The following is a 25,037-nucleotide window of genomic DNA, read 5'->3' as shown; positions in this document are numbered from 1 at the left end:
TCTGATTAACTTCCAGTCTCTGCTTGAACATTCTCAGTGAAACTCACTATATCTTAAGGCTATACATATCCCTAGGTTATTATGAATATTGAATAATGTCATGTAGGGAAAGCACTTTGCAAACCTCAGAGCATTATGTATTTGTTAGATATTATTATTACTTTGCTTGCAACAGTAGACATACAATTTACAGGAGCAAATGACTGTAGTAATCTTGTATTTGACAAGTGTAAAGACTTAAGTTTTTGGGATAAGAATTTGTTACTATTTGGTAATAAGTTGTTGAGAAAAGTGGAAAGCAGTCTGGCAGAAGATAGGCATTGATCAATATCATACACCATTTACCAAGATAAGGTCAAAATAGATATATGACCTAGATATAAAGAGAGATATTACAAGAAAATTAGAAGAACATGGAACATATTACCAATCAGACTTATGGATAGGTGAGCAGTTTATGAATAAATAAGAGCTAGAAGTGTGTGAAGCATAAAATTGATCATTTCAATTACATAGTCAAGATTAATTGAAAGATAAATTAGACATTATCTTCCTAGATATAGACCTTAACCAATATTACTAACCATTATATATACAACAATATACAATGGGAACAAAAGCTAAAGAAATAAATTTAAATATAACTTAATATCCTTTTTACTAAATTCTTTAGTAATATCAATAACCTACTTATCTAATCTGGGTTTTCTGTTCCAGCTTGAGTTGAAGGTTTCCATAAACTCATCTTGACTCTTATCTTAGTATCAAATCTTTCCACAGTGTGTACATCAGTCTTTTGGGTTTTGGATGAGTCTAGTGACAAAAACACTTAGTGGTAGGTTTTCTCATTTGCCAACAGCTTCCCTGTGGCACAACCTCACTGCCACAAGTGGTCTGTAAGTACTTCAATTTAGGGAGCCTTTTCTGTGAGAACCGTTTTTAATTGCTTGATTTTGAATTAATCCCTTACACAGTTTCATAGTTTTCTTCTCAAAGATTTTCTTTCTTATAGAAACCAGAAAAGTAGAACACAAAATGCTTGTTCAAGATTAAGGAGACCTTGACTCTATTTCCCATCTTGTTCCCTGTTTAGCTCTGTCACCTTGGGTAAATCATTGATCTTCTCTGAACCACATTTTTCTTACTTAGAAAATGGGGATAGTAAAACTTGCCCTGTCTCACTTCACAAAGCTATTGTGAAACTCAAATGAGATAGTGAAAGTGCTCTTTAAAATGTAAAAACTGCCCAAACTGTGTGCTAGTATTGTATCCCTATGCCAGCACTGTGACTTCCTTGGGAATGTTTTTATTCAATGATCAGAAAGGAGGACTCTTTTTTTCTTTCCATTTTCTTCAAGAAGAAAGAAAGCTCTTTCCCTTTCAACTTTAGTTCTTTGCCCTTTGAAGCCAGGGCCTGTGTTCTCAAGATTTCTGTTAAACCCTCCCTTAGCAACCAAGAAACATACAGGATTATCTAAAATTTATTTGCAGCACAGCAAAGTTATACAAATTTTAGGGATTTAAAAAGTATTATTTAAAAACCATATATTTACAAAACTTAAAATTTTTTGAAAAAATGGAGTTGTAAAGTATATTATTCACTGCTCGATTTTATTAGATAATTACGCAAAGTCAGTTGGTTTAATTAAACCAATTAGTTCATTCTTCTTAAAAGTCTTGGAAATCTGTGGTCATAATGCTCATTCTCAGGTCAACACGCCAGGTAGCTTGGACTTATGTAGATGTCAAGGACAATCTATTAAAAGATATCATTTAATCCCTAAATTGCTGGAACAACCCTGCCACCATTGTGGAAAAGTAAGAATTCTGTGGTACATAGCATAGGGATATTTTGGTTTAAGATGAGATATTAGAATCATGGACTCTGAAAAGAGATCTGAACAGTCATATAGCACCATCTCTTTCAGGGAACTAGGATCAAAATCCTTCCTAAGTGACAATATTTTCAACAGGAAAATAAGTTGGGATGTCATTAGCCAACTTAGCAAATGTCATTCTTACTTTAAGTCCTTAGCTGGAAGACGCCATGTGTTCATAGATTTATTGAATTCATGTCAGGGATTTTCTGTTTTCTTTTCCTTGCTTCCTGTACCCAGTGCTTTTCATCAGACAAGTCTTGGGGCATTGGAATCACTTATCTCAACACTACCTGAGAGATCTGATGATCAGGGATGAGATGTCAGGGCTTGAGGGGATGAGATTTACTTTTTTGACTTGCAATATATTACATTTCACACTGGAGCAGCAGAGCTTTGGGAGGATAGGGACAGAGATTGGGACCAGACCTATGATTTCATTGATACAGGGCAAACAAATAGAACCATACATCAGGATCCTGTGAGCTATGTTTTGGCTTAGCAAACCACATATGAACATTATTAGTGTTAGTTACCTTTTTTTCAATTATATTTTAATCTGGTTTGCATCCAATTTGGGAATGTTAGGGCCTGTGGGCCACTTGACTCCTCTGACATAGGGAACTCTCAGGTAAGGAATCAGTTAATGTTGCTCTTGAAATGTGGTGCCCAGGAAAGAACACAATTTTCAAAATAGAGTTTGATCAATAAAGGCATGGGGAGTCTTATCTCTCTTCTACTGGATGCTAACCTTCCAATAATGTAGCTTAATAATTCATCAGCTTTTTCAGTATTCATATTCAAGTTCCCATTTTAATTGTATTTGTGGTCAGTTAAAACACCCTTGTCTTTTTAAATGATTTACTATTTTAAATGAATTCTTCGTATTCTGTTTACATACAGTTAATTTTTGAGTCAAAATAAAGACCTTTACATTTTATCCTTGTTAAGTTTCATCTTGTAGATTTGATTCATCATTCTAGCTTCAAGATTAAAAAAAAATTAATCCTGTTATACAATACAGAAATCTCTTTCCCAGCTTTGTCTTAAATATGCATTTAAGAAGCAAGCCTTTATCAAGATCAGCAAAGAATGCTTCTGTACCTGTTTGTTGGTGTAGGTTTTAGGAAAGTATTGGCCATACCTTCCATCTTGTTGCGTGGCCAGTTGTATATACCTAAAGTAACATTGTTTCTATTTCTTTTTTCTTTGCTCCCTAACCACATTGTCTCTACTGTGTATCTACCTCCAAGTTTATAGATTTACATATATTCCTTTTCAAAGTATATGATTCCTTTCCCTTGTGTTCTTTTAGATTCATTTCCTTTGAAAATGTGTACCTTTGTGTGATTATTCTACTCTGAACATTGATATATAATCTAAAATCCTAATTCCCCCCCTCCCCAATTCCATTCCCTATTATTCCACATTACACTGAGTTCCCTTCCACTTACGATTTTCTTCTCTGTATCACACCTACTGTCCTTCATGGTCTCTAGTGATCCCTCCCTATTCCCCGTGATGGTATGAAATTTTCTTGTTCAGATTAGCAATGTTCCTGTCAAAAATGTTTTTTCTATTCCTTATGAGCTATACTATAGAAGTTCTGATCTGATAAAAATTCTGAAGACTGAGCTCACATATTAGCTTTAACAAGCAAAACTGACACCATTGTCAACACTCTTCATTGGAGTGGTTGGGGACTTATTTTCCCCTTCATTCAGAGGGAACTCTAGAAACTCTCTTACTCAGCATGAGGCTACTGTTCAGAAGGATTCACTTTTGTTTTATGCAACAAGGGGATCACTTTATTTCTGAATAGATGGCATGGAACTATGATGATGAAACATTCTCTCCTGTATCCCTTCTCTCCCTTTCTTCCCTCTTCTGCCTGCCATCTCCCTAAGTCAATTCCTCAGTGGACTCTGGCCTTCTGATGTCCTTTTCTGCCTTCTTTCAGGCTCTTGTGACAGTTTGGTGTCTACCTCTGGTCTCTAGGTTAATGTAGATTTGGAGAAATATGGGGAATATATATATATATGGAATATAATATAGGGAATATATGGAGAAAAATAGGGAAAGTACAGAAGAGAACAGTAAAAATGCTTGAATTAAAAAATGAATTCATGAGTCAATAAAAGAAGCTTTAATACCTACTGTGTGTCTCATGATATCAAGGTAGTAGAAAGGCAAATTAAAGAAGGCTGGTTTTTTAAATCATTGATAATAGGAGGTATGGGGGGGAGGGTGCCCTAATGATAACATGTAGGTACTTGAAAGATTATTCTTTTTAAAAAATATATAATTTATTTATTTTTCAATTTTCAGCATTCACTTCCACAAGAATTTGAATTCCAAATTGAAAGATTGTTCTTAAAGAAGATGATGATGAACATCTTGACTAATGAAAAATCTTGACTGAGGAAAATCATGATGACTCAAGCTTAGCATTAGGGGGTGGGATGCAAATTCACACTAAAGAAGAATTTTCTAATAATTGGGGCTGATTAAATCAAAAATGAGTTCCATGATTGCAATAATCTGACACTTGGTTTTGTTACCTTTGGGAGCTTTAACTATCTAATAAAATACTCTAAGAATGTTACCCTTGCACTAATGCTTTTGCTTCCTGAGTAATCCAAGGTTTCTGTCAATTTGACTGTCAGACAGACCCAGAGTAGGACTCATGCTCTTCAGTTTACAGATTTGTTAATTGCCCCAAATGTACAAATTAAATGACAATTTACTTACGCAACAGAATACTCTTGCCGCCATATTCTGATCAAATTGGCCAAGAATGATCCGAACATCGTTACTCTGCGGACAAAAGGACACATATGTGAAAAGGGGTGGGGACTGTCATCATAAACATATAAAGGCAAAATCTTTATATTGAACATGTATAAAACAAGGGCCCACGCAAATAGCCCTTCCAAGTGTGAAAGGTCAGGGGACCAGAGAACATCTGCCTCAGTTCAATCCAGATTCACTTGGTTTTTCTTGGTTGACTGATTTCAATGCTACACCCTGTTTCCAAATACTATTGTTCTGTCTCCTAGTCCTAGGTGAGATGGTTTTTTGGGCGGGCATCTTTTTTTCATAGCCATCATTTTTTCTTGGGTATCTTTCCTGCCCCTACTTTCTGAAGAAATCTTTCCATTCTTTCCTTCTTCTCCCTTCTTCCCTTTATTTTAAAGATAAATACGTAAATAGCACTGCCCTCAATCTTTGTATTTATTTAGTAGCATGTGGTAAATAGCAAACTCAGGCTTATATTTTACCTCTCTCCCTGTCCCATATCTTCCTTCACCTCTTCTCTCCTTTCTACTCCTATTCCTGGTTCTAATTCTTTTCATTTATGTTCTCTTTCTATCATATTTCTTTTTATTTCTATCAGCTTCTGTTTCTCACACCTTCCAACTTTTTCTCTTGTAGCATCTTCCCAGTTGAGGCAGAGTTAGGACAAAGTTCTGTGTTCTTTAAGCACCTTCTCTTTCTGTTCCTTCCTTTATCCTTGTTGTATTGGATGTATTCCTTTACCAGTTGCTCTCTCCCCCTCTCTTTGTTCTCTCTCTCTCTCTCTCTCTGTCTCTCTCTCCCTCTCTCTCCCCCTCCCTCCCTTCCTCTCTCTCTCTTTCTCTTTCTCCCCCATCTTCTAGTCCTAGGTGAGATAGTCATCTCTCTCTCTCTCTCTCTGAATTTGTGTATATTTTACTCTCCTTCGATCAGTTTGGGGCCTCAGTCAATTCCTAATCCATTAATCACAACTTGCATTTATATAGAGTTTTAAATTATTTTAATGTACATTTTCATTGTTTGAAATTTTATTTATTTTTATTTTAAACTTCACAAACCCTAAACAAAAGGGCATTTCTATGTTCATAGTTGGAACAGAAAAAGAGGATTGAATAAAGTATGGTAGTCCATACTTTATCCTCACAATAATCCTATGGGATAGTCATGGCAGACAGTTAATATCTCCATTTTCCAGTTACAGATGCCTAGAATCAGAGAATTGAAATATCTTGCTTAAGGACACACAGCTAGTTAGTGTCTGAGACCTTCTAACTCCCAGCCCAATATTCTGTCTCCTGTATCACCCTTCTAGTCCAGCACTAGAATCTGTCATTCCAGTCTCTTGCTGGAACTTCTGAATAGGGACCAAAGTTAGCTCATGCATTAGGAAGGGGGCAGTTTCAACAAAAACTCTCTTTTAAAAGACATATTTTAGATTCCTTCATAGTTGGAAAGTGCTAAGTGGGAAGTCATTTTACATGTTCAAATAATTTAATAATATAAGAAAGGACTAAATTTCCAAAATCATCTTTGGGTAGTGAAACTGGGGAGAAAATGACTCTAAAAGGATTTTTAAAAATCTTAATGGAGAACCCAGAGAGGCATTTCTTTGTTATCTCCATGACTGTATTGCTATAAAATATTTCAAGCCATTTCCATTTTTCATTACCATATATCATATCTTATGCAGTACTGCATCATCGTGATTTCAGTAATGCCCCATTAAGTTTTTCTCTCCTTTTTGATCTTCTTTGCTGTCAATAGCAGTTCTTACTGAACTATTGTAAATAGCCCTATTAGCTTAGAAAACTTAGAGTACAGCAGTTCCCAAACTGGTTTGGCCATGTAATCTTTTGGGACACGGGATCTATTGACAGAATTCATTCATGCTAGTTCAGGTACCTGGGGGTCATGGAATTGCTCTGAGACAAAAGAGAGGCAGAAACATTTTGGAGCAAAATAGAAGAAACTTCAGCTCATTTTCATGCCCCTTCCCAATATTACATCTCGTAAATATTTTTTGACACGTACACTGAGCAAAGCTGGCAATTTTTATACCCACAGTAAGTGGTAGGAAATGTGTTTGGGAGGAAAAGTCCATGGATCTCCACATGGTTGCTTTTGAGATGGGAGGGGGACATTGTGAGGCTAGGCCAGGGAGAAGTTAACCTGGGGTGCAGCCAGGAAAGGTTGCTGCCTGTTTGAACTAATTATTCTTGTTTATTAGGTACTAAGCTATTTCTATCTGCTGAAAGTGTTGCAAATGTTCTAAATTTCAGTGTAAAGCTCTGGTTGCCCAGTCTGAGTTATGGCACTTCATATATAATTTTACCCTCCTCAAAACCATTACTTTGATGCGTTATGGGAGTGACATAGAGTTCTGACAAGCTATTTTAATATGGTCAGAGGTCTTACAGTTTCTAGCAAACTGGAAAGGCTTTGAGGATGGGCCTGGTGACAGGCTTTCTCATCAGTTTCTTATAGAGACTGTCTACTATGGCATGGAGAGACTGTAATCCCCAATAGTAGAAGGGGTATCTATAGTGGTGGGGGAAAATCCTTAATTATTTAAGTATATAATTTAATTTGAATATTTTCAAAGGAAAAATATTAGTAGTGCTAAAATATTCTCACAAGATACTATACAGAACATCAATGGTCTACAGAACACATTTTGAGAAATGCTGTTCTAACCGAAGCCTTCATATTCTAACACACTATCTACAGGTTGGCTAATAGCTAAAAATATTGAATTGAATCAGTGAATAAGAGTGGCCATTTTTGCTTTGGTTGTTATCTCAGTTATCTTGACAGTCAAGTTACATGGAACATTTGGTTTTATTTGACAGCTAGAAGGAGATGTGGATGGAGTACTGGATGTGGAGGTAGGAAAACCTTTGACACTTAGTAGCTGTGTGACCTTAGGCAAGTCACTTGACTTTTTTGGGTCTCAGTTTCCTCATCTATAAAATAGGAGATAGCCTCTAAGGTCCCTTTCAGTTTTAAATCTATGATCCTCCTATTACTAGTGATTTACTGTTTTTGTGGTTGGGAAATTCAATTTTGTTTAATTAAAGAAACTATGATACTGAGAAAACCGTTAGGTAGCTGGGAAAGACAAAAAAATGAAACAAGACTTTGACCTCAAGTAGTTTATAAGGTAGTAAACCTCTCTCCTGGGGCAGCTAGGTCACAAAATGGATAGAGTGCCAGGCTTAGAGTCAGGAAGTCCCATCTTTCTGAGTTCAAATCTGGCTTCAGACAAATTACTAGCTGTGTGACCCCGGGCAAGTCACTTAATTTTGTTTGCCTCAGTTTCGTCATCTGTAAAATGAGCTAGAGAAAGAAACGGTGAGCCATTTTAGTATTTTTGCCAAGAAAACCCCCAATGGAGTCATGAAGAGTTGGACATGACTGAAAAACAACATGAGACCTCTCCCCAACTCCAATCTGCCCCAAGGTGTTAATACTCTGTCCTTTGTAAATCATTTTGCATTTTCTTGCCCGTGTAGATACTCCACGTCACCAGTAGGATGTAAGTTTCCTGAGGGCAGGTATTGTTTTGTTTTTGTTTCTGTATTCCACTACATATTTTTACACATTATTGTCACCTAAGAGTTGTTGGGCAGCTGGGTAGCACAGTGGATAGAGCACCGGCCCTAGTAGTTAGGAGGACCGGAGTTCAAATCAATATTTATTGAATTGAGTAAGACCTCTTCACAAACAACCATGAGACTGAGTAAAACACCACAGGTGTGCTGCACAGCTTGTCACTCCCATGCTTGAAATGCTTTTCCTCCTTACCTTTGCCCCTTGGAAGACTTAGCAAGACATTGTGCCAAGTACTTTACAAATAATTATCCCGTTTGATCCTCACAACAACCCTGGGAAGTAGGTAGTATTATTATCCCCACTTAATAGTTGAGGATACTGAGAGGTTAAGAGACAGGCTAAATGGTTTGCCATTTCCTTCTCCTGCTCACTTTACAGATGAAGACACTGAGGGAAACAAGATTAAGTGACTTGCCCAGGGCCACACAAATAGTAAGTGTCTGAGAACAGATTTGAACTCAGGTCTTTCTAACTGCAGGCACAGTGCTCCATTCACTGAGGCACCTTGGTGGTCTCTACTAGATGTATTTGTTTACATAGGTACATATATAAATTTCACCTACAAATGTGCACACATCTGTCTACACAATACACAATTGCATGTCAACTGATGCATTTGCAAACTGAAATTTCAAAATAGTAAAAACAAAAGACTAAAGACTCTAAGTTGCTTCAGTTTTGACTTTCTTGGTGAGCTGTCATACAAAGTATGTCTCTCCTTCCATGTGATTCTTGGGAAAATTAAATAAAAAAAACCAATGAGGATTAAGGAAGAATGAAATCAGTAAATCATGGATAACCTCACAGCCTGGGAAGGGATTCAAGTCCTGTTTACATTTCCAAACAGCAAGTACACAGGCCAGATGTGACATTACGCATGTGCAGGTGAGAGTTCAGAATTGAGGCCACATGGATAGAACACCAAAGCAGGGGATCTTGCAAATTTTGAAGGCAAAGGACTTCAATGCAAAATGCCACACTATGTCACCCAAAATGCCTACTATGATTAAAATAAGAGCACAACACTGGAAAGCAGCATGACATGGTGGAGCAAAGAATGAATTTAGGAGTCAGTTTCCAGCCTTGCCCCTTCATCGGGCTGCCAGAAGACTTCTAAAGCAGAGCAATCAGTCAGACAGGCTGGCAGGCAGTTATGTAGGCAGCTAGTCAGTCGGTTGGTCAGTCAGTAAGCCAGGCAGGCAGGCAGGCAGGTTGTCAGTCAGTTATGTAGTCAATCAGTCAGTCAGCCAGATAGTTAGTCAGTCAGGTAGTTAGGCAGTCTGGCAGGTAGTCAGTCAGTTCATCAGTCAGACAGACAGTCAATTAGTCAGACAGTCAGCCAGGTGGTCATTTAGATGGGCAGACAGGCAACTAGTCAGTCAATTAATCAGTCAGATAGACAAACAGTCAGTCAGGTAGGCAAGTAGTCAGTCATTTGGCCAACTAGCTAGTCAGGTAGTCAGTTAGACAGGTAGTCAGTCAATCAAACAGTCAGACAGGCAGGCAGGCAGGTAGTCAGTCAGTTAGGTAGTTAGTCAGTATCAGTCAATCAGTCATGTAGTTGCTGGTAAGCAAGGTAGTCAGGCAGGCAGGCATTCCCTTGCTCAAGAAGCTCCACTGGCTGTCTCTCACCCCTAGTATGAAGTATATCCACTTTATATCAAAGCCCTTCAAACGTGATTTGACTCTGTCTTTCTAGAATTATTCCACAATATTCACCCTCAGAGGGGTGTAGTAGGTAGAGAGCTGATCACGAAGTCAGGAAAACTGGAGTTCAAGCTCTGCTTCTGGGACATAGTAGCCATGGGATCCTGGCAAGTCACAACTTCTCCATGTTCCCGGCTGTTGGTGTTGAGCTCAAATAGAAACGGGGCCATGAATGTGAACATAAGGATCCCTGCCAGCTGCATACTGACTTAGCTTTAGAATGTGACATCACCCATGTTTTATTGCATTTTTATTTATTTTTTTCAGCACTTCCCAATTGCATTTTAATCTAGTTCAGCAGCACTTGGGAATGAAGTGTTGTGGGCTGTAAGTGGGGCCCTGGTTTGGCACCTCTGCTCTTGGCCAATCTCTGGACCTATGATTTGAAGAAAAGGGGCTGACCGGTGCTGGTAGCAGGTGTGTCCTCACTTAGGAATTCTCAGAACTATTGAAATCAGAGGTCTAATACCTAGTCCTACCCTCTCCTCTCTCTTCTACATTCTACATTCCACTCATCTGGTTTATTCACTGCTTCCATCTTCCATCAAGGTGGCACAATGGATAGAGTTCTGGGTCTGAGTTCAAATTTGACTTCAGACACTTCCTAGCTATGTGAACCCTGGGCAAATCCCTTAACTTTATTGCAAAATGGGAACAATAGTGGCACCTACCTCCCAGGGTTGTTGTAATGGAAAATCCCAGGGCATTTGTAATGCCCTTAGCACAGTGCCTGGACTACAATAGGTGCATAATAAATGCTTGTTCCTTTTCCTTCCCATTTCTGTGCCTTTGCCCAGTCTGTCCCTTATGCCTGGAATGCTCTTTCTTCTCCTCTGCCTTTCCTGATCCACCCCCACTCCCAGAAATGACTTCTTTATTTACTTATTGGTGCACATGTGGTTTCCTCTGCTACAAAGTAAGCTCATTGATAGAAGTCTGTACCCTTTCAATTTTGAATCAGTATCTTCAGCACCTAGGATAGTGCCAGGAGCATAGAATACTCTTAATGCATGTTTATTGAATACCATTGAAAACCAAGTTTTAGTCCCAGCTCTCCCACTGTCTTGGTATGTGACTATGGACAAATTACTTCATTTCTTTGAACTCTGATTTCCTCACCTATACATTGCAGAGAATACCACCTACTTTGCAGGGCTGTGGGGAGGTAAGTGCTTTGTAAACCTAAAATGCTTATAAAATGTTTATAAGGAAAAATAACTATGGCCTGTCCACCCTGGCATTCATTCTCCCTCTGACAGTAGCACTCAGGGACATATTGTGGAAGGCCAGGCTTATCTCCCTTAAATATTAGCTTTTGAGCTTAGAAATTCACCAAAGTCCTTGTTTCCCTTGGAAACTCATTATAGCCCTGTTGTCTATGAATTTGCCTTAAAAAACAAAAACAATCCTCTATTTATAGTGCATCCTATCTCTCAAGGTAATGAGTTTATAATTTCTCTGTGTTTCAGTTTTCTAATCAGTAAAATGAAGATGACAATAATACCAACTTTAGGTCTTACATTTTCAGCTGCATAGCAGATATCTTTGGCTAGGTGCCCTATTAACATATCATGCTCTACATGTCTGAAACTAAACCACTGTTCTCTCCTGCAGGTAACCTCTGAGTCACTTATCCCTCCTCTTTCAAATTCAATATCCAACTAAGGCCAAGGCCTATTTTGGCAATCTCTTTCAAGGTGACATGGTGGATAGAATGAGTAAGCCTGAGTTCAGATCCTGCCTCATATATTTACTAACTCTGACTCTGGGAAAACCACTTAAGCTCTTTCTGCCTCAGTTTTTCTCACCTGTAAAATGGGGATAACAATAGAACCCAATTGTCAAGATTGTTGTGAGGATAAAATGATATTTGTAAAGAGCTTCGCAAATTTTAAAGTGCTATATAAATGCCAGTTTTTAGAGCTGGAAGAAACCTCCAAAGTTATCATGTCTAACCCACTCATTTTACAGATAAGGAAACTGAGGCCCAAAGAGTATTTGTTTTAGAGTCTTATGGGGAGTTACTGTCAGGCCTTCGAATACTCAATCCTGCTCTTCATACTAGACTGTAGGTAGTTCTTGAGGATGGGTCTGAGCTTTATTTATCTTTGAATCTTCCTCAGTGCCAGCCCCAAGGTCTGGAACATAACAGCTTCCACCTGTTTGGGAGTGGATCCTTTAAGTAGACTGACAGGAGGCAGCAGCAAACCTTGGATCTGGTGCTGAGACATTTAAAGTTTTACAGGACTCAGTGTGAAATGGAGGAGAGTTTAAAGGGGCTTGGCTCTATTTCATACTGAGACTCTTTAAAAATTAAATCTCCCAGATGTCTGCTCAGGCCCCAGTGATGTAGGAAGCTCTTTAAAGAACCAATTCTGCAGCAAGCCACAGCATGCGGTAGGGAGGTGGCATTAGCAATGCCATCCTTGCCTTCCTCTCCTTCCACCCACCCCCCACTATGTTCTTTGCAGAGCCGGAGATGCCCTTCTACAATCCTGAAGCCTCTCATTTAGCAGAACTCATTAAGGAACTCAAACCACAAGTCTCTGAGGATGGACACTGGGGACAGGAATGGGGGCTGAGGAGAAGGGGGAGGAGTGTGTGTGTGTGTGTGTGTGTGTGTGTGTGTGTGTGTGTTTGAGAGAGACAGAGAGACAGAGAGACAGAGACAGAGACAGAGAGAGAGAGAGAGAGAGAGAGAGAGAGAGAGAGAGAGAGAGAGATTGCGTTATTGCCAGGACATACAGTGAGAAAGAAAAGATATGGGACACCAATATGAGAGCTGGGGAGGGAGAGTGAAGGCCCAGAGAGAAATGAATAATTTCTAAGTGCAGAGGAATAGGTGGGTGGTGAGAGAGGTAAAAAGACCAATCTGAATTACTGGATCTGAAATGCTTAAGTTGGAGTAAACAGTTTGCTGACCGTGAAACTGAAGAAAGACCCTATAAATTATGGTTATTACAAATGGCAGCTTCTCATCTTGTTCTGTAGTTTGAGTTTTTTGTGTCTGTGTGGGTGACTCAGATATTCACCTCTATCTCTGGTCACTCTTCTGAAGTCCAGTGCTGAGATTCCAACTGCCTGTCAGACTCTCTATAGTAATATCCCATTAGCATCTCAAACCCAACAGATAAGGCCTTAGAGGTCCCTTCCAGCTCTGAATCTAAGACCCTATCAAACTGATTCCTTTTGCCCTCTACAGTAGGAGGGAAGATTGGGGGAGAGGGAATGATGTAGTGGGGCAGGGTTAGGGAGAAAGATAATGAGTTCCATTTTAGACATATTGAGTTTAAGATATCTACTAGACATCCAATTCAGGATGTCTGAAAGGTAGTTGGGGGTGTGAGGTTGTAGGTCATCAGAGTTTGGGATAGAAAAGGTAAACCTGAGAATCATCAGCACAGAGATCCTATCACCCTCCATTTCCAAGCTATTGCCAAGGTCTATTGATTTCACCTTGGCAACATCTCTTCAATATGCCCCCTTCTCTTCTGACACTGCCACCACTCCAGGGCAGGACCTTATCATCTCATATCTTCATTATTGCATTAGCCTGGGGTGGCTCTGCCTGTCTCAAGTCTCTCTCCACTCCAATCTGTCCTCCATTCATCTACTAAAGTGATTTTCCTAAAGTGTCGCTATTGTGTTATACCCTCCAGCCCTCCCCTATTCAATAAACTCTAGGCATCCAATTGCTCCCAGGATCAAATATAAAATTCTCTGTCATTTAAAGCCCTTAATAACCTAGCCCCCTCCTACTTTTCCGTCTTACACCTCACTCCGCAATACATACTCTTCCATCCAGGGATACTGACTTCCTGGCTGTTCTACAAATAAGATACTCCACCTGTTTTCTCAGAACATCCTCTTTGGTTATCCTGCACACCTGGAAGGCTCTCCCTCCTCTGCTCTGAACTACTAACCTCCCTGGTTTCCTTTAAGTCCCAACTAAAATCTTACCTTTTACAGGAAGTCTTCCCCAACTCTTCTTAATTCTAGTGCCAGTTTGCTTTGTCTATATTTGTTTAATGTGGTTTCCCATGTTAGATTGTAGGGCAGGGACTGTCTTTTGCCTCTTTTTTTGTATCCCCAGAACTTAGCACACTGCCAGGTACATAATAGGTGCTTAATAAATGTTATTGGTAGATTGGTTGATTGATCGAATGGAATGGACACTCAGAATAGAGAAAGTGTGATGGAAAACAGAGGTGTTAAACTCACAGCCAGAAGAACTCCCCATTGAGACCAGAATCAGAATAAAATGTAATTGGGAAATGTTTAACAGAATAAAAATTGAAATACAATAGGAAAATACAAATATAACAGAGTGAATGTTAGTTTTTTCTTTTTTTAGGTCAATATGAAGCCCTCAGGGATCTTTCATATATATCTAACACTCATGGTCGGACATAAAGTTAGGAGATCTAGGTTTGAATCCCAGCTTTAGTACTTCCTACCTATGGAACATGTGTGTGTGTGTGGGGAATGAATCCCTTTTCTTTGAGACTCAGTTTCCTTATCTATGCAATTCAGGAATGTTTTTAGGAAAGTAATGAGTGGAGCTTAAAGTGTTATAGAAATATGACCTACTATTATTAGTAGTCAAAAGACCTGAGAACTACTATCTACGAGCTATGTAACCTTGGACAAATTACTTTACTTTTCTGGGCTTGCTCCATTTGTAAAATAAGGATAATAAAACCTGCCTTGCCTACCCCATAGTGTCCTTGTAAGGGTCAAATAGAATGATACATACAAAAGCACTTTATATACCATTATTATTCATTATTCAAATGTACATATCATCATCATCCTCACCATCATGATCTAGATAAATTAATCTATAATTTATTCTGGGGTGAAATTAAAGAAAATGTAATTTTGATCACAATCAGCTGGCTGATTATGAATATGATTCATAGAAATTATGATTATCTGTTTAGTCAGAGGTAAAGCATCTTCACGTACCTTCAGTTTTTTCACACTAGTGCAGGGATCATTCGAGAAGCTTGCTGTGTCTGAAATTTCAATACCTTCACCGTACAGGACACCAGTGAGATCATTTCTTACCTGTCAGCAAGAGAGAGAGTTGGGAAATAGAGATTGGTAACCAATGAGAGGAAAGCTGATGGAGCACACCATCTCCCTGGGAAACTACTTGAATATACAAGATGATTAATGTGTCAATTTCCATGTACAACTTGAAAAAAGTGTTTTTCTTCATTATAATTGACCTGGAAGCACAATATATTACTCTCTTCCTTTGGAATAGTGAGTGGGTCTTGTTTTGCATAATTGCTTAATTATTGTCTATGACAATTTATTCCCTCTGTAGAGAAGTAGTGACGGCATTAATTTATGTAAGTTATCAGAGGATGTCCTTCACAGAGAAAGAGTGAAAACCCCAGAAAATGCATGTTTTTATAAGGAATAGATTTTTGGATAATCCAGAAAAATGTATGTCTTTATAAAGCATAGATTTTTCAAAAATAAAAAAATTGAAAGTATTTACAGAGAAAATACTATATTTACTTGTGTTTTTTCCCTTAGATTTTGAGAAAAATTAAGAAAAAAAATTCTTGCATCAACAAATAAATAAGCATTAAGTGTCTACTATATACTAGGGCATTGGGGACAGAAATCCAAAAGCAGGACAGTCCCTGACTTTCAGGAAGTTACAGTCAATTGATATTCTACTACATAAATTCCCCATGGGGGTTTTCATTATATTTATTTTCTACTTCATAATTTCACATCTGAATAAACAGCTTTCCTACAGAGATTTGGTCCTAACTTGGGACTAGACTTAGTTTTCTACCTATAGGATTGAAGTCTATAGGAAAGTCCTTTGACCTGAAAGTAGCTAAGTAGTGAAGATGAGGAGATTTAATAACTAATAAATCATTGTATTTTTAGGACTGACGGTTGTGGTGGGTCTCATCCAACAAAGTTACTACTACTAGCTAGTATATTTAAGTGCTTTAAGATTTACAAAATACTTTACAAATATTGTCTCATTTTATCTTCAGAACCATCCTGGCAGGTAGGGACTTTTTTTAATCTCTATTTTACAGAAGAGGAAACTGAAACAGACTTGCCCAGGATCAGATTTGAATTTAAATCTTCCTGTCTCCAAGACCAGCGCTCTGTCCACTATGTTACCTAGCTGCCTGACAGCACTGCACCAGGGATCAGGAAGGCCTAAGTTTGAATTCTGCCTCAGGTGCTTAATAGTTATGAGATCCTTGGTAAGTCATTTAACCTCACCTTGTCTCAGTTTCCCCTAGGTAAAATTGAGATAATAATAGCTCCTACTTCATAGAATGTTGTTGGGATTAAATGAAATACCACATATATAATATTTTGCAAACTTAAAAGGCTATGTAAATTCCCAAAGTCCTTGGTAATACTCTACTAGCTATTGACCTTAGACAAATCAGTGGATGTCTCTGGGTCCTATTTTTTTCATGGGCAAAATGGGGATAACAGTATATGCCTTGCTTACTTAATAGTATCTCCTGGGGATAAAATAGAATAATGTATGTAAAATCATTTCACATACCACTTTTACAGTGGTAAAGAGGTTGATGGGGGAGTGGGGAGTTGAGAAGAATCTGCTTTGCTAGGTTTTTAAAATCCAGGGGAAGAAGAGAGGTATTCAGGGGAGAGAGAGAATGAGTAAGGCTAATTAGGGGAAATCTCATGGTTAGCCTTCAGAACACTGAGGGTATAACTTAGCTCTGAACAGTCGTTTTCTTTTGAGTCTTTCCATGGTTTTGTTGGGTTCTCCTTACCCTTTGTTTAGTGACAGGTTGACTTTAATAGTGATTAGATCAAAAGTGGAGGGAAGGAAGTTTAGAGTCTGGGGAACTCCAGGAACTCAGGAGGGAGCTAGAGTTAACGTTCATATCCAGGTTATAAACGAGGGAGGGTGAGGAAGGGAGGGTTAAGGACTTCTGAAAGAAGAGATTCCCCAGCACAGAGTAAGTCTCAGAACTTAAGCCTGCCTCACTGTTGCCTTCCTGTTGTCCAGAACTTAATTTTTTTAATCCCTTTTCATTTTTTTGTTATTATTATTATAACCATATTACAATGTTTTGAAGAAAATCCACTTTTTTCCAAGTAAAGTTTTCATAGAAGGAATAAGGACAAAGTACTTTATAAATCTTACAGCCTTATGTAACAGTAGACTATTACTTTTTTCATTCATTGGAGACTGTAAGCCTCTCCCCAGTGACTAGTATAGTTATCAACACACAAGAAGGGTTCAATACATGTTTGTTGAATGGATAAATGAATGTTTGAGGTATAAGGAGGGGAGAGAGAGTAGGCTTTGTCTTTCTTCCTCAGACCCCTTAGTGTATTTCCAACCCTGAAGTTCTAGCCTGGTCCTTTTTTTTTTCTTCTTGGACCAAATGTATTTTTCACCTTGGAAGTTGCTTTCAGTGGCATGCTAAAGTAGCCTAAAGACCCCTCATTTATACAACCTTCTCATAGTCCCTCTTCCCTGACTCCGCCACAATTCAACTTCATCTTCCACTATTAGCAACCATAAGATCCTAGAGCACAGGGTTTGTTTTTTGCTCCTGTTTGTAACCAAAGTGCTTAGCACAGTGCCTCTCACTAGTAAACACTTAATAAATGTTTGTTAACTGAATGACTGATTCTCTTTCCTTTGTTTCTCTCTCACAAATATTATATGAATACCTATTGAAACCTTTACTCTCTTGAAGTCTTTCCCTAGAAATCATACTTTTTCTTTTTAAAATTTTCTTTATATCTTTTGTTTTTACATCACTTTAATTTTTAAATCTATTCCTCCCTCTCCTTTACTTACAAGCAATTTTTTGGTAACAAACAACAAAACAGAGTAAAAAAGAAACAGTTTAGAAAAAAGTGAACCAATATATTCATAGAATCTGATGGCATATCTAATATTCTACACACATAGTCCCCCATTTCTGAAAAAAAAAGGAACAAGATATTTTTTCTCACCTCTTTTGCAAGTATGTTAGTACTATTAAATAGATGAGCTTCTGGTCTAGCAAAACCAAAGCTCCCTATTAAAAAGCAAGTTTCCTGGTGGTAGGAGCAATGTTATTTTTTCATTCTCAACCCAATATCTTTACAAATAGTAGCTTAACACATAGTGATAGAATTGAAAATGATGCCTCTTGACTTCTTAGCTTGTGGATAATCACATTGCCTCCTTTAAAATATGCATCATCAGACTATTTGAGTTCCAGTAAGAATATCAGGAGTGATTTTTCCTCCCTTGCATCTTCGTTGTAATTCTGTGGCTGCCTTTGTACCTAAAGACATAGCCATTAAGCTAGCCAGCAAATCCTGTTAGTGAAGTTAGCTGACTGGGACGCCGAGTGAGTATAGTGGATTCCTTTGAAAGTCAGGATGTGCAGTTTGGACTTTATCCTGAAGGAAAACCTGTTTTTCTCTCCAGTCTACCAACCTGACTACTATATCTTCATGGGATGAGGAGAGACCTCTGCTTGTTTATCATTGCTATCCATTATGAAGAGAGAAACCTATGAGTTCCACACAAACGAGCTTAAGAACCTGAACTCTAGGGTAGCGAATGTATAAAGTTTTTGTTTTTTGACCTTTGTAGCCCTCAGTTTTTCACACTGTGTCTTGCAAACCGTTTCTAACACCTCTGGGTGTCTCTGTGAAGTGTAGTCAGTCAGCTAGTCCTGGATTCTTTCTCCTCCTTCCTCTCTGCTGGGTGGGGGCAGAGCTGGATCCTTCCTACTTCTGTCTATCTCCTCTCTGGGGGTTGGTTTAGGCAGTGATCTTGCTGTCCCTTCCCTATCACCTACTCTCCTGAGAGCTAATCAGCCACACCACACAGCAACAATTAACTCTCTTTTTTCGCCAGGGTGCTTTTAATAAATGTTTGTTGCACTGAATTTGTAAACAGGCTCAGTTCCTGTTAAAATAGAATGCAAGAGCTGGAGAAGAGCTGAGAACAATAACTAAAACAAAAACAGAATGTCTAAACTAGACAGGACCTCAGAATATAAAATTATAGAACTGGAAGGTGAGTAACCAGAGGATTCTATTGGCCCATTCTCCTAGGTCCATCTCTTATTACATGACTCTGAAAATGAAGTTTAAATTGTTCTTCAGCAAACTTGCTGACACAATACAGTTATAATTCCACCTACCTCATCCCACTGAGGTCTTCCTGGTAGATTTTTAGGAATCCTGTTTTTATCAGTGGTCCCTGACCCCATTGCCTCACTGTCAAGGTGAAGATTGCCACCAAAGGCAGACTAAAAATTTGATGTAAACTGAAACCCCCAATGGCTCTGTGCCTTCAGCTAGAGAGCATATCCCACTATCTATTCAGGCCACCAACCAGCATATTGCCCTTCATTGGGAAGGTAGGGGCAAAAGAAGCCATATATAACTTTATGCCTGACTACATCTATCCATACTCTCTTAATCTGTGTTTGACCATGAGTATCAATAAAATATCAAACCTAGTGATGTTTTGTGCCATTCACCTCAGCTCTACCTTAAGAACTCTAATCACCAGAGAAAGTAAGAGTTGGAACAAAGATCCTCTAGACTAGCTTACAGGGGCCACAGTTATATTTTAACAAGAAGAAAATAACTCAGTGACTTGGAAGTACATTTAAGGGTCAAACTGGAAAAGAAGGGGGCAGCTAGGTGGCAGAGCACTGGCCCTGGAGTCAGGAGGACCTGAGTTCAAATCTGACCTCAGATACTTTACACTTATTAACTGTGTGACCCTGGGCAAGTCACTTAACCCTGATGGCCTGACCAAATAAAAAAAGAAACTGGAAAGGGAAAAACAAGTAGTGAAAAATGGAAAAGATCTGTTAAGATTTTGATAATAAATTCTTTTCACCAACAAGGACAGTAGTGCCACCATAGCTGTACTCTAACATCATGGTTAAAAATGTGTTGCATGAGGAAATGCAACTGGCATTGAAAAAATAAAAATAGGAAGAGCAGCTGGACTAGGTTGACTATACTCAGAGAAATTCACAGCAAAACAATTTTGAAGTCACTAAAGATTGATTTTTCTGGTATCTGAAAGAGAGGTCACCAAAGGTGTGGAAAAACTCCCAGACTTTACTATTAATTCCCCAAACTCTAAGAAAATATCAGAAGCTACAGGCTCATTTTCTTACTTTACCATCTACATATTTACATAGATAGGAAAAAAAATTTTAATATTTTCATATAAATTTTATATAATTACTATATTTAATATAACATATTCTATATATTCCTATAAATTTAGTAACAAATATTTCATAGAAATATATATTTTCATAAATATTTTACAGGAATAACCTATCTATGCACTAAGGGCACACATGAAGATATGACAAGGGAAATGCAAATGACATGCTTTTCATCACATAATTGAAAGGTGCAGAGAGTGCAGGAGCACACTATGCTGAATTTTGGTTGGCCACAAAAGAGCATTTGATTCAGCGGAACAAAATGTTGCCTCCTTCAAGGTGTTGCCCACACTGATATCAATAGCTCAAAAGATTTCCTGAAAGATTTTACAAAGAAAACTTTGTTTGAAGACCCTATGATGATTAATACCCATTGAAGCATGAAATAAAGAAGGATGTATGCAAAGGTGTTTTCCACTGTCATGGAGGATGCTTAGTACAGAGTTCAAATGGAAGAGAGATTCTCTACAGGTGGTGAGGTCTGCCAGATATTCCTGTTTGTGCATGACATTTTACTGATTATATTAAGGCTCAGAACACTGCTGAGTCTCCTAAATGAGATTCATTATAACTCAAGAGAGAAGTTTTAGTGAAGGGATTGAGATGCCCTATAATATAGGGCAGTAAAGGAGAAATGGCTGAGAAGGAAATGAAGATGGAGGTAGATAGATGTCATTTGTTTGAAAAGTTTGGCAGTGGAAGGAAAAGAAATGGGGCATAGCTAAAGGATGAGTCAAGAGTATTTTCAAAGGGGAGAGGGGAGATGTGGTGAGCTTGAAGGAGAGGAAGAACCTGGTGGAAAAAAAAAAGAACTTGCACTGTAGAAATAAGGAATGGGCAAGAGGGCAAGGTCTTTTTGACATAAAAATAGGCATCAGCTTCAGGAATTAATACCTCACAAAGTGGAAATTTTCCTCTACTGACTTGGGGAAAGGATAAAAACACTGAAGTGAAGAGGATAGATGAGGAATCTCCTGCCAGATGGCCTCTATCTTCTCACTAAAGTAGGAGGCAAAGCCATCTGTCTCTTTATTGAACGTGATATACTTGGTTCCACTAACATTTCTCTGGGTATTCTCTGGAAGGAGGAGTCTAGGTTTATTGAGTTTCAAATTCCAAATCCTGATCTCAAAGGGAAAGATCTACCATCAAATAGAATGTCTAATATACATAGATTGTTAATGTATTTTTGTGGGGGTATGTTCACCAGTGTGAGTATATGTATGAGGAGGAGTATATGCATGTAGGCATTTTAGTGAGTGTGTATGCAGAAATTCAAGAAGCAATTTGCGTTCTCAAATAAAGCGGTAAATAATTTTGTTAGGACAAAGGACAAGGTATAGTAGGAAGAACATTAGATTTGGGGTCAGAGAACCTGGGTTTGAATCCTAGCTGTTTGATTTTGGGCAAATCTACCTCAGTTTCTTCATCTGTAAAATGAGAGAGTTGGACTAGATGACCTCCAAACCTTCTTTGAACTTGAAATCTACGATCCTAATAACACAATCACATACTGAAACAATTTGAGGTGGAGAAGAGGAAAGCATTTCTACACAGAGTATAATTCTGGGTCAAAAAATGGCAGAAAGCACTTTCATTGTCTTAAATGCAGTGTAGATATGTGAGTGGATGCTTGCAAGGATGTGAGCACATGTATATGTATATATATTATATACATATATACACACACAATGTCTCTCTCTATATATGCATGCATATACATATTCAAAAAAGTATGAGAGGAAAAACACAAGAGGAAAATAGTGTCTTTCACAACTGTGGCTAACAGAATTCTTTTAAAAAATTAAAAAAAAATCTAACCTGGAATTTCACTGATATTGGGAACTTCCAGAGAGGAAATTCCTTCTACCAATGTGTATTGGCAATTGTGTTGCAATTGATAGTCTTTTTATTTTTTTAAACATTTGTTTTTAAAAATTTTGAATTCCAACTTCTCTGCCTCCCTCTCTCTCTTTATACCCTCATTAAGAAGAAAAAGAATTTGATATGGGTTATACATGTGTAGTCATTCAAAACATAGTTTCATGTTAGTCATGTTGTGAAAGAAAACACAGACCAGAATAACAATAACTACAGCAAAAATAATGAAAATTTAAAAAAATTTTTCTTTGGTCTGCATTCAGACTCCATCAGTTTTCTCTCTGGAGGTGGATAGCATTTTTTACTCTGAGTCCTTTGAAATTGTCTTGGATCATTGCATTGCTGAGGATAGCTAAGTCATTCACAGTTGATCATTGTATAATGTTGCTGTTACTGTATACAATTTGCTCCTGGTTCTGCTCATTTCACTTTCCATCAGGTCATATATGTCTTTCCAGGTTTTTCTGAGGGCGTCCCTTTCTTATAGCACAATGGTATTTATATGCCACAACTTGTTCAACCATTCCTCAATTGATGAACATCCCTTCAATTCTTTGCTACCACTAAAAGAGCTGCTATAAATATTTGTATACATATAGATCCTTTTCCTTTTTGTTTTTATCTTTTTGGAATACAGACCTGGTAGTGGTATTAGCAGGAGAATTCTTAACAAAATAAAGGGCTGAGAATATGATGAAAGATAAAACAGATAATTTTGATTATACGAAATTGGAAAACTTTTTCATGAACAAAATCTTGAAATGCTAAGAAGGGAAACTATCAACTGAGGAAAAAAATCTCTGAATTAAATATCACTTATAAGGTTTTGATATCCATGATATACTGGGAATTAACATAAATATGTGACCCAAACCTATTTTCCATTTGATAGGTGGTTAGGAAGACACAGTTCTTAAGCCAATTGTAAACTATTAAGAAGCAGCACTAAATCACTAATAATAAAAAAATACATGTCAAAATAACTCTGAGACTTTACCTCCCATCCAGCACATTGTCAAGGATGACAGAAACAAAAACAGCTGATGTCAGAAGGGTTGTAATAAGATATTCACTAATTCACTGTTGGTAGAGCTGTTAATTGTTCTAAACTTTTTGGAAAATGACTTTGAATTTTACTAAGAAATTGAATTAAATGGTGTCTGTGCCCTTTGACCACTGGTCGGCAAATAGGAATAAAGAGCATATATCTCTACGTCTACATATTGGTAGCAGCATTTTTTGGTGGTAGGAAAGAACTGGCAACAAAGTAGGTTCTTATTGTTTGGGGAATGGATAAATGAATTGTGGTACATAAATGTAATTAATGGAATATTACTGCACAATAAGAAATGGTGAATATGAAAAATCCATCATATAAATGAGGTAGGCTAAAGCAAGAGCAATCAGGAAAACAATATATTCTACAACTAAAGCAATATAAGCTTTGCATTTCAGACACAGTTGATATGTAGCTGGGTTTGCTGAACTGTTATTTTTCTGTTTCTTTTAAAATCCATTATAATGGATGGCTCCCTGGAAAGAAAAGGAGGGAAGAATATATTCAGAAATGAATGGAATGTAAAAAAAAAGCATCAATTAGAAAGAAATAGTGGGACAAAATGGAAAGTGTATTGAACTTGAGAATCAGGAGACCTCAGCTAGCATTTGACCTCACTTTGTACGTACGTGACCACAGGCAAGTCACAACCTCTCGAAGCCTGAGTTTTCTCACCGATAAAATGAGAATTAAAAGTTTTGTAACTTGTACTACATGTTTCATGGGGTGATCATAGAGAAAACTCTTTGTAAACTTTAGAGTTAAATGTCAATGAATAATTACGTAGGAGAGTGAGCGTGTGCAAGGGATTGCCTATGTGCAAATGTATCATGAAAATTTATAGGCACGCATTGAGCATAGGGCTGGTGTGCTGGTATGCTTATTCCTCCGCAGAGAGGGAAATTCTCAGCAGTCTTTGCCCTGCTTTGAAGAAGTTTACATTTTAATGAGGCAATATGTCCACAGATGGTTAACTATTGCATCTATGCAAAATAAATACAGTGACTAGGAGGGCAGAACCCATTTAAGTTTACTTGGAAATTTAAAACCATACAAATATCTATCCCTTAGCAAATTTTCAGTGATGGCTTATGTAGTTCCGCCAAGGAGAAAGCCCCATGGGAAGGCTCTTCCGTGACATATTATAACATCCAGTCCATGACCTATGTATGTTTGCATGAATGGATGCAGTTGGTGACTATACTAATGAATTGTGAATAACATGTCCCTGTAAAAGGACTATGCCCTAAGCTGTAAGTTCTCCCATATAAGCTTTCCAGGTAAACAATACCTCTGCCCCTTTGGTCTAGGCATTTCTATGTTATACATGAATGAATGAAAGCTGGATATACAAATACAAAGAGCAAGAGAGTCCCTGCTTTCAAAATGTCACACTCTAATTGGGGGAACTAGTGCATAAAAGATAGTTCAAGCAAGTAAATTTAGGACATATGTAAAATAAATTCAGAGCTAACTAATAGTGGTTCTACCCCCCCACCCTTTTCTATGATTCCATTTTCAAATTTTTGATATCTCCTTTCTGATCTACTTGTAAATGAGGGGTTCTTCATATATGTGTGTGTGTGTGTGTGTGTGTGTGTGTGTGTGTGTGTGTGTGTGTGTGATGGATCCCCTTTTGGGAAGTTTGGTGAAGCCAAGGACCCCTTCTAAGAATAATGTATTTTAATACATAAAATACACTAGATGACAAAAGAAACCAATTATATTGAAATACAGTTACTAAAATTTTTTTAAAAGAAGTTCATGGTCCCCCAGATTAATACCTTCCTTTATAAAGGAGTCCTCTGAAACTTTCAAGATCATTCCAGGATGGATTTCATTAGGGTGTATAGCTATAATTCCGATACCAAG

General features: G+C 37.9%; 1 protein-coding gene across 2 annotated transcripts in view; it reads right to left on the bottom strand.

The window, feature by feature from the left end:
• GABBR2 (gamma-aminobutyric acid type B receptor subunit 2) overlaps nucleotides 1-25,037 on the bottom strand; it is an 818,519-nt gene that overhangs the window by 298,415 nt on the left and 495,067 nt on the right. For both annotated transcript variants that reach the window (XM_072597481.1, XM_072597480.1), the window contains exons 4-5: nucleotides 14,961-15,062; nucleotides 4,629-4,694 (exon numbers count right to left, since the gene is read on the bottom strand). In XM_072597481.1, the coding sequence (XP_072453582.1) occupies nucleotides 4,629-4,694; nucleotides 14,961-15,062 (168 nt within the window). The remainder of the gene's footprint in view (nucleotides 1-4,628; nucleotides 4,695-14,960; nucleotides 15,063-25,037) is intronic.

This window comes from Notamacropus eugenii, chromosome 3 (assembly GCF_028372415.1).
Source record: "Notamacropus eugenii isolate mMacEug1 chromosome 3, mMacEug1.pri_v2, whole genome shotgun sequence".
Lineage (NCBI taxonomy): Eukaryota > Metazoa > Chordata > Mammalia > Diprotodontia > Macropodidae > Notamacropus > Notamacropus eugenii.
The sequence above is the reverse complement of the archived record's forward strand: the minus strand, read 5'-3'. Positions and strand labels throughout refer to the sequence as shown.